Consider the following 15,083-nt stretch of genomic DNA (forward strand, 5'->3'; position numbering starts at 1 on the left):
ACGAAAGCAGCCAAAACTGATTAACAACCCCCTCTGCTACTTAACTGACCAGATCAATATCCCAGAAGTTTAATTGACTTGATGCTCTGATTAAAAAGTGTTCCTTTAATTTGTTTGAGCAGTGTACATTGTCAGTGTAACTTTACATTACTATATTATCTAATTAAAGATAAATACATATTATTTTTCACGACAATGAGTACATGAATTACAATTTTATAGGGCATGAGAAGTACATCATTGCATGACATAACTGGGAATATCTTAATAGTTGGATCACAACATGTGGAATGTTAGCAGGCATGATACTTTCAGCTAATTGCAGGGGTTTAGAGTTAATTATGTACTGCTTTATTTTGACAGGCTGAAGGAATAGAACACTCATATTCACAAACTTTAATTTTGGAACTGATCAACAATAAACCACAAAATGTCTCTAAAGCTTTGAACTTTACATTCCCTCCTGATGTAGTAAGTGGCAGTGAAAAGGCATTTATCACTGTTGTTGGTAAGGATAACAACATTAACATTTTTAAACAATATTGCGACGAAGCAGTAGCAAAACACTTCATTTGTTCATTCAAAAGATTTTTTTTTATCTGTTCTGTGTATCTCTTTTAAGTGTAGAAAGTTACTTTTCCTCATTTTGTCCTGTCTTTAAAGCTGAACTCCAAGCCAACAGCTAAATGCAATGCTTAAATTTAATACAAGGGCTCTTTTACCTGCCAAAACACTTGTGTTTCTGTCAATATAGTGCTGATTAAGCCTGACTATCACTCTCCTCTCTCCTGCTTTTTATAGCAGTAATTGCAGTACATTTAACCTGTTCCCATCCAGCCAATAGCAAAATGACAGTCGAGAGGGACTCTCGTCAATCCGGATGGGCATCATATGACGTCCCTTCGGATTGCGCCTGTGGGGCCGTGCTGTGGTGAGATCTTTCACCAGTTTGTGCCCCTCTAATACAGCCAATGACAGATCTGTGTACCGACCCATTGCCGTACCATGTGACCGCTGTGATTTTTTTGTACTGTCACCAGTCAGTGTCCCTGATCACCTACACACCAGTAATATGATGCTGCTGTACTGCACTGGTGACAGTATGTAAAAAAAAAAAATTGTGATAAAATGTTTTGTTAATTTCTCCACTTTCAAAAAAATTATGACAAAAAATTACAACTTAAAAAAATTTGCCATGTTACTTAATCCTCAGACTGTCTACTTTGCCTATGGGTCATTTGGGAGATATATGTTACTGTCCTGACATTTTCGGGCCTCAAGAAATTAGATTGGCTGTCAGTACTTCAAGAATGATCACTTTTCAGATATATACCATAGTTTGTGGACTCTATAACTTTCCTACAGACTAAATAATAAATACTGATTTGGGTTATTTTCACCAAAGAAATATAGCAGAATACATCTTCGCCTACATTTATGAAGAACAATTATGTATTTGCAAAATTTTATAACAGAAATGAAGAAAAAGTTTTCTTTTTTCATTTATTTAGCAAAAAAAAATCCAAGTTTTTTAAATACTATCAAAAGAAAGCTCCAGTTCTGTGAACAAAATGATAAAAATTTAGCTTGGGTACAGTGTTGCATGACCGTGCAATTCTCATTCAAAGTGCAAGAGCACTGAAAACTGAAAATCGGCCTGAGCAAGAAAGGGGTAAAAGTGCCCAGTATTGAAGTGGTCAAAGGAGAATTACAGCCAAAGCTCTTTTGGCTATACTTCTGTGGATCACTGGAGTGCAGTTTGTTCTGCACTCCTGTGACCCATTTTCAGCTGACAGCTAACATCACTCAGCCAGTCTAGGCTGGGGTAAGATCCCAAATTTAAAGTCGGGATCCACTTTGAAGTCTGGAGCGGCACCTGGTTCAGGCTCTCAGTGAGCCACTGAGAGTGTGAGCCAGTCACTTCCTCTCCCTCCACAACCCCATGCTCTATTGAGTGTGGGGAGGGGGGGCAAAGTAGACACCGGTAACTGTCTGTCGCCACTCTCTGTTCAGAGCAGCTGTGAAAACTCAATGATCAGCGGTCATGTGCTTGCTGAGTTCTCACAGCAGGGGAAAGATGCAGCATCGGACCAATGCTGTATCCACCTTGTTAAATATAATTGGGGGAAAAAAGCCAAAAGCCTATACTTCTCTTTTAAAGAATATGCAAACCCAACAATTCTTATTCTTGATATACAGTACACACTCACCAGCCACTTTATTAGGACCCCCTTTTGCCTTCAGAGCTGCCTTAATTCTTAGTGGCATAGATTCAACAAGGTGTTGGAAACATTCCACGGAGATTTTGATCCATATTGACACAATGGCATGCCTTTCTGTCATCTTGAACCAGTCTGCCCATTCTCCTCTGACCTCTGACATCAATAAGGCATTTTCGTCCACACAACTGCCACTCACTGGATATTTTCTCTTTTTCGGACCATTCTTTGAAACCCCCAGAGATGGTTGTGCATGAAAATCCCATTAGATCAGTAGTTTTTTTTAAATACTCAGACCAACCCGTCTGGTATCAATAACCATGCCACGTTCAAAGTCATTTAAATCCCCTTTCTTCCCCATTCTGATGCTCAGTTTTCACTTCAGCAAGTTGTCTTCATCACATCTAGATGCTTAAATGCATTGCATTCCTGCCATGTGATTGGCTGATTAGCACTTTGTGTTACCAAGCAATTGAACAGGTGTACCTAATAAAGTGGCCTGCGAGTGTATGCCTTCAAAGTATCCTGTTCTCTTTGTATTGCTTCCTCTGTGTGAAATCACTGCTGTTGCTGCCAGTCCCCGTTTTCCTATTAAAAAATGACAACACTAGGCAGTGTGGTCAGTTTTCTGGGTGTGCTGAGAACTCAGTCTGCTCTCAATAATCACCTGACACCCCCTCCTCCACACAGCCATTCACTAGGAAGATCAGTGTGCTGCTCCTTCTCCTCCCCTAGCTGTTATGCAGCTGAGAACAGAGGGTATGTGATCACTTATAAAAAAAAAGAAGGTATTTATAATTTTTTTAAATTATATATATATATATATATATATATATATATACACACACACACACACATTTTGCCTTTCAATGGGTTGTGTTACAAAGTAAGGGTTTGATTTAAGGAAAAAAATGTTTCATTTTCTATCAACATCCCCCCCCCAGCTCCAAAACACTTACTCACGATCCAGTAGTACTGTCACTGCCAGCTGCACTGCTCCATTGACTTCCTTGATTCACAGGCTACACTGAGAGCAGAAATCCTGTGAGGGGAGAGTGAGGGGGAGTTTGGGAGGGTGCCCACACAGATACTCCTATAGCATATGCCATGTTATGGGGGCACTCATAGGGAGAAGGAGAGCACAGTGCCAGTGGGGAATAACCACAAAAGAGGCAAGGGACTAGCTCTGTGCAAGATCAATGTACAGGGCAAGTAAGAATAACCTGTTTTTCCAAGTATAAAAAAAATGGTGATGAATCTAAACCGGGGGACTTTTTTTATTTAGTTTTTTTTTTAAATAAAGGACTTCTCAAAAACTTCCTACTATGTTTTTTTACACTACACTTTTTTTGGTGAATGAGTAGGGGTACTCATTCACATGGGTTTAGTTATAATGCTATACCAACAGTTGATCCAGAGGAAGGCAAAAAAAACCCCCAGCAAAGCATGGTCCAATTTGCTCTTGCAGGGGAAAAAAATCCTTTCTGGTCCCCCGAGAAGCAATTGGATATTCCCTGGATCAACGTTACCTGTAAATGTTAGTATCCAGTTATATTATGCATATCTAGGAATTAATCCAGGCCTTTTTTTAAAGCAATCTACTGAGCTGGCCAGAACCAACTTTTGAGGGAGTCTATTCCACATTTTCACAGCTCTTACTGTGAAGAAACCTTTCCGTATTTGGAGATTATATCTCTTTTCCTCCTGCCATAAAGCATGTCCCCTTATCCTCTGTGATGACCACAGGGTGAATAACTACACCGAGTTCACTATATGAACCACTGATTATTTATACATGTTAATCATATCCCACCTTAATCTCCTCTTCTCAAGAGAGAATAAATTAAATCCCTTTAATCTTTCCTCATAGCTGAGCTTCTCTATGACTCTTATCAGTTTGGTTGCCCTTCTCTGCAGTTCCCCAATATTCTTTTTTTGAATTGGTGCCCAAAATTGAACTGCATATTCCAGATGAGGTGTTACTAATGACTTGTACAGGGGTAATATGATATCTCTCTCTCTCTGGAGTCTATACCTCTTTTAATACAAGAGAGGATTTTGATGCTTTAGAAACTGCAGCTTGGCATTGCATGCCATTATTAAGCTTGTGATCTACCAGAACCCCCAGATCCTTCTCCACCATTGATTCCCCCCTTCTCCACCATTGATTCCCATTGATTGAATTTGAATCTGGGAGAACTGTGAATGGCAACCGATCATGTTCTATACTTGTTTTTGCTCTGTAGTTTTATTTAATGAAGAAATAAAAAACTAGGTTTTAAGAGTGACTGTTCCTAAGGAGCAATGCATTAAAACCATGATGTTCCATATTGGAGATGTGTGCAATGAAAATATTTGTTTTGTTTCAGTTTCATTCGTTAAGTAAATAATTTTGTTTCATCATAATTGTTATGTAAGAATGATTCATTTTGGGAAACATTTGTTATTTTGGAAGAGTATATATTCTGAATCAATTTTTATTTTTGGAAGTTCTGTTATTCTTTTGTTATTTTGGAAGTTTGATGATATCCCTGCTAGTCTAACCTACAAAGAGAAATGGAATGAGCTGATTAAACAATATCGACTGGAGTTGCAAGCATTCGAAAGTAACGAATGGAACAACATTAATTTTGGATTCATTCCTTATGTTATGATTTGAAAATTCTGATGGCTTTTGCCTGGTGGCAAGCAAATGGCTTCCAGGATGTACATTCGATGCTATCTCCCACTCAAATACTCACCTTTGAAAGTCTGCGCTCCTCTCATGATATCCCATTGCAGGAACATTTTGGCTACCTTCAACTCCGCCACTTTATTAATACACTAATACGGACACACTCGGGAACCTACAGGTTGTCCCCCTTTGAAAGTCAATGTAGACATAGACCCCATGCTCCAGGCCTAATCACTCTGGTCTACTCTTCCATTATTTCTTATAGAACTCCTCCGGTCCGTTCCTATCATCAGCGTTGGCAGACGGAACTCGGGGGCACTTTGGATCAACAGGATTGGCGGATCATGACCCAAGCGTTATCTAAATGTTCTAGGAATGTTATCATTCTAGAAAATGCCTATAAGGTTCTTTATGGATGGTATTACACGTCTGCTCGTCTAGCTCGTTTTATCCCTACATATTCTCCAACTTGTTTTCGGGGTTGTCAACAGATGGGTACTATGGTTCACATTTGGTGGACTTGCCCTAAGGTTTGTAGATTGTGGATCAGAGTTTATACCCTTCTCCGCACTATATTTCACACAGACATTAAGCGCAACCCGTATGAAGCGCTTTTATTTAAACCATTAGTGGGTCTACTTCGTCCCGAATGGCAGCTGGCATCACACCTATTTATGGCTACCAAGCTGACAATCGCGAGGGCTTGGAAGACTCCCCTCCTCAGCTTCGAGGCTGTCAAAAACCGAATGAACTTCATAATGGTTAACGAAAAACTGACGGCTATACTGTTGGATACCCACACAAAATTCCTGCAGACATGGCGTCCCTGGCTTGATATAGCCTAACCATCGAGATTCGACCAGTCCCTTCTGTCGATATAAAATTTACGTATTAGTTTATTTTTCTTTTTTTTTCTGTTGCGATCACCCTGGAGCCATTTTTGTTTTTGTTTTTGTTCTCGTCTCCTTACTCTTCATCCCTCTCTTTTCTCTTGTCTAACCTGTTTTTATACTATTTGTACTGATTGTGCTTTGAGTGCCGCACCTACTAAATCCTCATGCTGGACTCCATTGAGAGTCCTGCGTGTGGAATACCTATCTACATTTGGAGAGGCTCCCTTTTATATCTTCTCCGCTTTCTGTATGCTGATATAGTGACAATTTTTCCTCAGAGTTTATATTGTCATTGGTCTCTAATTGTTTACTCATTTTTTTCTCCCTTTTTTTTTTTTTTTTTTTTTTTAATGGCACTTAAGTATACTGTTTATTTCTATGTCTCTCCACCAGTACATATTCTGTAATATTCATCAAATACCTTGTATGTCTTATTCCTGTTGGTCAATGCATCTGTTTTTGACTGATTCTTTGCTCCTATCTATTCTATAATAAAATTCTTTGTAAAAGAAAATTCTGATGGCTCCACTTCCATCCAACCAAAACACAATAAGTAGGGATCATCTTATTTCACTTTTATGTATTACTGTATTTATTGAAATATGTTTCCATTTCATCTGTGGCGCATTTTTTTTATAATAATGAAAAATGTTAATAGAAAAAGAATAAGCTGATTATCCCAAGAGTCAAAGAATACCACTCTGCTCTCATCTGAATAAAACAAATTAATCTGAATTAGTACATATTCATACATTATGTTATTAAGTTGAATTAATTTTTCCATTCACAACAGATTTTGTTTGTTGGGACATGCACATACAAATAAATGAATGGTCTCTTAAGTTCAACCCTAGTACAAAAAGTTTCTTATCAGAATATTCATGTTATACTCACTAGAATAAAACGAGTGAATCCAAATCAATTCAGATACTTCATAAAGTGGTTACATTATTTCGGACGCTTCAAACATTAACCAAAGGCCCAAACTATCGCATTATGTCATCTGACTAAAACAAATGAATGCAAATGAATTTGTTGACTTCGTTCTAATTTATCTCGGATTAGATGAAGTTCTTTACTATTGTGATTAGGAGATTTGGATGTATCACAAATTTTGTCAAAATTTCAATTAACAACGAAATGAATCACACATGTCTAGTCCATATTGCAAGAAGGATATTGAAAAGGGGATGTATGTTGTAAGCAGCTAATTGAACATCCTCTGCTTATTAACATTGCCACATGCATTGATTCCAGTGTATGCTTTTAGCCATATTTTATCCTAACTTATTGATAAAAACGACTCTTTGTTCCATAGGTGATATTCTAGGACCTTCAGCCAGCAGTCTGCAGTCACTAATTCAACTTCCTTATGGTTGCGGTGAACAGAACATGATCAAATTTGCACCTATCATTTTTATAATGGAATATTTAACAAATACAAGGCAGACAAATGACCTTGCTCCCAAACTGATTTCCTATATGAAAGAAGGTAAGAAAAGTCCAGATATTTGAAATGAGACCACTTTGAAAACACTGTAGAACTCTAAAGTGGAACTAAAATTTAAGGCCATGTTCATACCATACGTGCAGAAAAACGGATGGAAAAAACATTTCACTTGCAGAGACACGAGTTTTCATGCACACTTCAATATGTTTTATACATGTTACAGATTCCTGTGCAGAAAAAATCCACAGGTAATACTAGTGTTGCAGTGAAGGCACTTAGAGAACAATGGGTTTCATTGTGCCCTTGCAGAACATGTGCAAAAAACCTGACGTCTCTGCACATGGTATGAGCGAGGCCTAAAGCAGAACTAAACCCATCAATTAAGACCTTAAAATGTTACTAAACCCACAGAAGTAAAATCAGTCTGCATATGCCGTAAAGCATGCTTGATATACTTACTGTGGAACCTAAAGGGTTAATCCTCTGCATTGTGTAAAAATGCTGTTTGGCCCTGACTTTTCTGATCCTCTCCTTTTTCCAGTGTTCCCTCTTATCTCATGATAAGACATATTGTGTGGAGACACTCTGCACATACTCAGTTTGGTGTGTATTGCTAAAGAGTTTTTTTTTTTTCTTGGGAGGGTACATGTCATCAGCACATGGCCAATCAGCACTGTCTAGATAGAGGTCAGGGGATCTGCATCCTCCTAGAGCAGAAAGAAAACTCCTATAAGTGTTAACATGTGCTCTGCTGAACACTGATAGAGGTCACAAAACTGCTCTAACTGCTGACGAGAAAAGGTATTTAGCAGTTTAAATTTATTAAAATAATTGCATTTCCATGTTCTGTGTACTGTGGGAGACCAGATAGAAAGAATGCATGGCCCTGGGTTTAGTAACATTTTAAGGTTCACACCATACATGGAGAAAAACGGATAGAAACTGATGCTGAGATTTCACTTGCAGAGACATCAGTTTACATCAGTTCTCATGCATGCGTCAATGAGTATTATACACATTGAAGATCATACGCAGAAAAAAAATCAGCATGTGATACTAGCGTTGTGGTGTAAACAGGGCACATACAGAGCAATTGCTTTTGGTGCCCTTGCAGAATGCATGCAGAAAAACTGATGTCTCTGCACCATGGTGTGAATGAGCCCTTAACTGTTTAAAAAAAAAGTTACATTCCTAGCATGCCAGGAATGCTAACTTTGGTTTGTGCTCCCAACTGTGCTCATAACTGATAACATGTGCAGCACCGTGGCAGTTGCAGATCAAACATAGGCTAATATGGCAGGTTCCTTGGCTGAAAAGGAGAAGAGGGTTAGTTTTACTTTAAATCAAAAACTGCAAACAGACAGGCTTTTTATTGCAGAAGAGATGCAATGCCACTTCTGCAATAAAATAAACCTACCTGCCTGCCTGCTTGCAGTCTTCTGTAAAAATGTACACTGAGCAACGGATGCACAGCTCATTTTACAGTCTGGCACAGATCTTGACTGTCAGGGTGACTGCATTCCTGTGCATCTGCAACAGTGATGTCATCCCACACTTGCCAATGAAGATGGCTGCATCTAGGAACCTGGAAGAAAAAGCCAGGTAGTTGCTGCCAGCGAGGGGCCTCAGACCACTGAAGGTGAGGTAAGTATTGAGGACTTTAGTTCCACTTTAATGCCAGCCTTATGCATGCTATTTTAGCCAAGTGACTGCAATTTTCAAATCCCATTGGACTGAACTGGCACTTTTTTGAAAATGGGAAGTGAGCCTAATATGTTACCTTGGCAAGCACTTATCATTAACAAATAATGGGAGGAGGCACATACACATAGTCAGCACTTTGCTGAGCATGTTGTTTGATTTAAATCAATTGTAACTGAGTTTGTAAATGTTTCTTCTCCATTTTGTTCTTCTTGATTTTATATTAATAAAAAGGTTGATGATTTAAAGCCTTTCTGTCTACATGAAATATAGTCCTAATACTAATACAATATAAGCTAGCCATAGACAGGAAGATGCTTCTCCAATAATGATGAGAAGGTTCCTGCTGCTAATAATCACCTGTCTTGCCTGTGGCACAATCAGTTAACAGGTTTCATTACATCTTCTACTTGAAATGATGGAAGGACATGTAGGTCATACAAAGATAATCCAACATGATGCAAGCTCTATGCAAGCTTTAAGTGCTTCCTACTTTGTCTGTCACTTGCCCAAATATTTCCAACCTTGAAGAAAGAAGAAGTTATGGGCATATCCTCCTAGGGATGCAAAGATCATACGCCCATATTCACAAACTAAAAATCATTTGATCTAGAACAGGCAGGACCTGGCTAAAGGCATGGGAAAAAGCTGATACTGGTTAAACTTGTAGTAGAAAATGAAAGCACTTATATACCATTTAAAATCAGATTGAAGTATGGGGCTGCATGGACTAAGTTCATTAGAACTTTAGTTAGCCACACATGTGAAATTACAGCCTCATATTCTGGTCCTTCTGATATATTAACTAGGATGAAGATGTATATATTAATAAGGTTGTTTCAGTCAACAATAAACATGGTTTACATTATATTTCTTATGCATACAAACCACCTCCTTAGGTATTTGTTATGTTTCATAATCAAGGGACTTGTATTACCTTGTAAATAATGCTAAATTATGCAGAACAAATCAGAAAGCTTTCATTTCAGCTTGCTTACTAATGCAATAAAGCAGTCTCTATTACTGGTATTTGTAACCCAAAGCTGTGAGAAAATCCCACTTGATCACCTCAAAATGAAAATAAAGATGTTTTGGTCTTGGATGTTGGCAATAATCGTTAATGAAATCAATATGTAATTATAAGGGTAGAATACTGTTTCGGGGAAATAGAAGAGACTTATAGGTAATCAGAACTGCAGAGCTGTGTGCCTCTTTTTACAAGACCCTGCACCACTTCATTTCTCCAGTCCAGATGCTTCATTCTCTTACCTTGCAGTCCTTAGCAATGTCTATGACTGTCTTATGCAGAGAAAAAGAGTTTTCTCTTAGTGAGCAGGCCCACACAATGCTCTGGAAATTTTTGGGAGTCTATTTATTAAGTGGAAAAAAAGTGATAATATGATCCTTTTCAGCAGCTCCCTTGGTGATTATCCATTGGGCTGCCACTTCTTGACATGCTGTTTATAGAGACATAGGGGTAACGTTCATTCTCATATATTATACTGTGATTAGTAGCTCTGGTAGTGTTATGTATTGTTATCGTTTGTAGAGCTACATAGTTATAATATCATTTTGTGTCCCTGTGCTCCTGTTTTCCATTAAAACAAGAAGGGCTAAGCCATGTTTTAAGTAACATCTTGACCGGAAAGAGATATATTTTCAGAATTACAGAGTTACAGCAAAGTGGTCTCTGAAAAGAAAAAGGTCAAAAAAGCATATATGATGGCAGATAAGACTGCTTCATCTCAATGAAAGGTACAGATGAGTGTGAGTAGGTGCAGAGTAATGCGATGACAGTAAAGACACCGAACCCAATTACGGGTAAACTCAGAACTTGCATTGCAGAGAATACCAGCTACAAACAACCTCAGCAGGAGAGCGCCACTTAGGGTAACACTTACAGTTCAGTTCAATGCAGAGATATAGTCGGTAAGGATGCACCAACAGCATCTCTCTTCAGAGGGTGGAATGAGGACTGACCAGTCCAGTCCTAAAGGGGAGGCTTCCATGAAGGCTTGCAAGTCCCTAGCCTGTCTCTACTCACCTGGAAACTTTCCCTGCCATTATCACTTTCCCTAACAGACGGGTGCTCTATCTCTACCCCTGCCACTTCGCAAATACATACCAAAACCTGGGGACAGGGACTTATAAAGACTCTGCTGACTCAAGATGGCTTCCTGGGGTCACCTGGATGCAGCATAGCCAAGCGGAAAGCTGCTTTCAGAGACCCAGAAGCCATAGAGAAACCAGGTTTCCCCTGACTTCCTCTGCAAGCTGTAGTTGCGCCCGGGTCGTGTGCCACCTACAGTGGAGGAAACAGACTAAACCTGCCTACACTCCTGCCTACATGTGTAGACAAGAGCCTAGAACAAACTCACCTACAGTGGACAAAGAATGATCAAAAGTTTGAAATTACTATATCCTTAAGAATGAATGATGATTAAATTATGCACATATGCAAGTGTGAAACTGTAACGGAAATGTGGGAGGAACACAAGTACACAAGATAACAATTCTTTCAATAAACTACTTAATAAGAAAGATATACCAGACTAAACTAATGAAAGGCTGCGTTGGTAAAGGGGATCTGTGATGCTGTGAAAGTACCATAGATCCTTTCTCCCAGTCAGTCTTCAGAGCACTTCAGGCAACACGTCTATACCAACCCCTTCCCTAGATATTGCAATTTGCCACTTTGGTCTTTTCTTTGTGCCACAGGCCCCACACTTTATAGAGCCCTTGTTTTATCATGTATAGTTTCCACTAGTCATGGCCATAGCCGACAAGAGACAGTCACACTTCACTCTAGGAACAGTCTTTCTTATACACATGTAACAAGAATTAATGCCTGTAACCAGAGCACAGTTAGGGGGAGGCTATGAATAAGAATCGAGTAGCCCCTCTATCTTCTAGAATGCCCACAGTGAGCAGAATACTGTTTCGCTCACAGGGCAACTAACTGATGACTGCTTAACTCCAAGGTATTGTGGGACTGAGCTTGTGCTGGTTAGATACTGGCAATAGGTGATAGAAGGAGCATTCTAGCACCTAATACTGGGAAATGGTGTAGGTCCGCAGGGCCCTAGAATTAGGTTCAAACTCCAGGCCAGTCTCGCGTAAATGAGAGTGATTGGGAGATATTTGATTGCTATACAGAATAAAAAGCACTGTACTAGAAGTTTAATACAAGTGTAAAAACCCTGTTTTTTTCAAGATTTACTTTATGTTATCACTGAGGTAGGCCAAAAGAAGCAACAATGGAGAACACAATTAGAATAATTTAAGGGACAACTTCTTTCAACAAGAGAAAGTGTAGACTTTTTTATATTACAAAGTTTTATATTACAGTTTTTTTATTTAGTCTGTCCAATAATGATATTTCAGATATAGGGGGATTGGGTATGCTGACTCATCCACTGGCTTCTTATATCTGTTGGGGGTACTATGAGGCATGCCGCCAGGGGCGGACTGACCATTTGGAAACTTGGGCACTGCCTGAGGACCCGGGGTCACTAGGGGGCCCCATGAGATCCCCCTGGTACCTTTTTCATAGGCTTTTTTGAGTTTGGGCAAGGACACAGGAGCCCCATGATCCCCTATTACCCAAAGGGCCCCATGAGTTGTCAGTCCGCCCCTGGGCATGCCTGTTTTGTTCCTGCCTACCTAGGATGCACATTGTCCAGAAACAGCAAGGGTGTTTCTTATATTCTTGTTGTATTCTCCAAAAGACAAAATCAAATAAATACAACAGGGACAGTAAGAATATTGACTTTACAAAAAACACATTTAATTTAAAGAGATGATTGTGTGTTTACATATAAGTTAACCACAAAAGTGACCATACAGCATGACACATCTGATCTGTAAAGGCTGGAAAACTTATATTCACATTGGAAACTGTTAGTGTATAATATATCACTTCAAAATTCTATTGAGGTTGTGTATCAAACAACAGGGAAACATAAGAATAAGTTTTTGTTGTCACCATGTCCACGGTTTTACTACCTAGAAACCTTTTTGGAGGAATGCGTTTGAAAAAGAGACCACCAAAGGACAGAAAAGGGGGAAATGACATGTGATGAGATGAAAATTGAGGTGGAAGTTCTGGAAAAAAATAAAGGCAAAAAATTAGAGGGGGAGGGCTTATTATGATCTGAAGGCAAGGGGGAAATACATGCTGACAGCTTTGGAGCCACCACCAGTCTCTCATGCCTTAAAACAGCATCCGTGGGTCTGGCAGGTGGTTGGTGTCAGATGCAGAAAAGAAGCATATTGGGCAGAACAGGTAAACGCTGTCCAGTATCCACAGAAGCCAGATATAATGAAATGTAGCCTCTCTGTTATGTACAGTAACCTCACCATCAGCTCTTCCATTGACCTTATCTTATTCATCTTGAGAAGCCACTGTCCTAGCATAGGGGATGCCATTTGCTTCCAAAAATCTGGAATGCAAGAACATGCAAAGTTCAGCAAGTAGACTGTCAGTGGACTGTCATGGAAACCTGGTTGACCTGTAACAAATATCCAATAGGATCTGATGCAGGCAGATGCAGAGCAGGTCTCCTATCTTCAAATTGCACTCTATAGTGTCTCGGAACAGCTTGTTGTAGAAGGGTGTAGACCCCTATTAATGTACATCTAACCTTCAGAGTGCTGGACAATGTAACTTAGTCTCAGGCTTGAGATGGAGTACATAAATAGTGAGAGGATTTAGTTTGCAGTGGGAAGCAAACCTAAGGAAGGACTTAGGGAGGAGGCACCTCCTGCTTCACCATGTGTGAGGGCACTTTCATTCAGGGTAACGGTGGTTTTCTATTCCTGCTAAGCAGGAATTGAGAACAGTTAAACTCTGACCTTATGGAACAGAAAGAATACTTTGTTTTCACTAATAGCTGTTGTCACCTATAGGAAATATTTTCAAGATACTTTGTAAGGAAACAGCATTGAATGTTGATAACTTTGATTCATATGGAACCATGACGTGATCTTGGAGTGTGAGTTTATGGAAAGTTTAGAGTTCGGGCACATGGTTTTAGTGTAGTATCTGCAGGGGTCACTGATGTTCAGGGTCTGTAGGGGTTACTGGTTATTGATTAAAGTAATTCTGTTTACATAGTTTACAGTAGAGGTGGATGCAAACACTGAGCCAAGAAGGCAACATCATTTGTTGTTAGTAAAAGGCTACATTTACAAATACAAATGTATAGTGTTTAGTGATAGTACAGTTGTACTTTAAATATTTACAGTGCTGCTCCTACTTATTATGATGTCTAAGGTGTTGGTGAGTAGCCACCTTACCATTTTGGTGCTACACCCAGATCCCAATAGCTCAATCCCAGCCACTCCTCCTATACACACAATGAAAAAAACAATAATAAAGGTCTCTGCATAGTGGAAAGCTCCAAAGCAGACTTGAGGTGAGGATAGAACTTTCCATCATTTTATCACAATAAGGCATCTACTGAGAAAAAACTTCCTTTTTATGATATGAACACATTTGGTTCCATTTAAAAACTGACCTGCTTATTCTGAAATCTGGCATGTTTGTTCATTTTATGAAAAAGATGTTTCATTGTAAAAAAAATAAACTTGCTGAAGACTTAAATATAAGTACAAAGCAAGCAATCTTTAAGCCTTTATATCATGTGGACACATGTGCGGTTGTCGCAAGCATTTACTCAGCTGTCACAAATAAACCCCGCATTTTGACAAATAAGTTTATTTCCTATGATCATTATCTCCATCTTGTAACCACAATGCAGTATTTTCCCCCAGCTTCTTCAGGAATATACCGCATTAAGTCCACTGTATGCTAATTTTTAATAAAGAGTCCTCAAACTGTTCAGATTTGGTTGATGGTAAACAATTATTTCTGCTCAAGCATCTATGTTCTAACACTTCATATGCTTTTTCAGTGTTTCTGAATATGATCCTCATAAAAACTGACTATATGCAGCAATTAACTTATTTCAGGATACCAGAGAGAACTTGTCTATCAAAGAGAAGATGGCTCTTTTAGTGCATTTGGAAATAATGACCCTTCTGGAAGCACATGGTATGTTGCATGTTAAAAAATAATCAGCTATTTATATATCAGAATGATCAATGATTAAAAAACAACACAGATTAAGTGATCTTGGGTGTTT

The 15,083-nt window shown here is 39.0% G+C and overlaps 1 protein-coding gene across 1 annotated transcript in view; it reads left to right on the forward strand.

The window, feature by feature from the left end:
• Positions 1-15,083, forward strand: part of LOC149459306 (CD109 antigen-like) — a 188,596-nt gene that overhangs the window by 115,189 nt on the left and 58,324 nt on the right. Inside the window, exons 23-25 of the mRNA XM_089681386.1 lie at positions 364-508; positions 7,105-7,278; positions 14,911-14,992. Coding sequence (XP_089537512.1) covers positions 364-508; positions 7,105-7,278; positions 14,911-14,992 — 401 coding nt within the window. The remainder of the gene's footprint in view (positions 1-363; positions 509-7,104; positions 7,279-14,910; positions 14,993-15,083) is intronic.

This window comes from Staurois parvus, unplaced genomic scaffold (assembly GCF_062004578.1).
Source record: "Staurois parvus isolate SC_StPar_1 unplaced genomic scaffold, SC_StPar_1.0 ptg000264l, whole genome shotgun sequence".
Taxonomy (NCBI): domain Eukaryota; kingdom Metazoa; phylum Chordata; class Amphibia; order Anura; family Ranidae; genus Staurois; species Staurois parvus.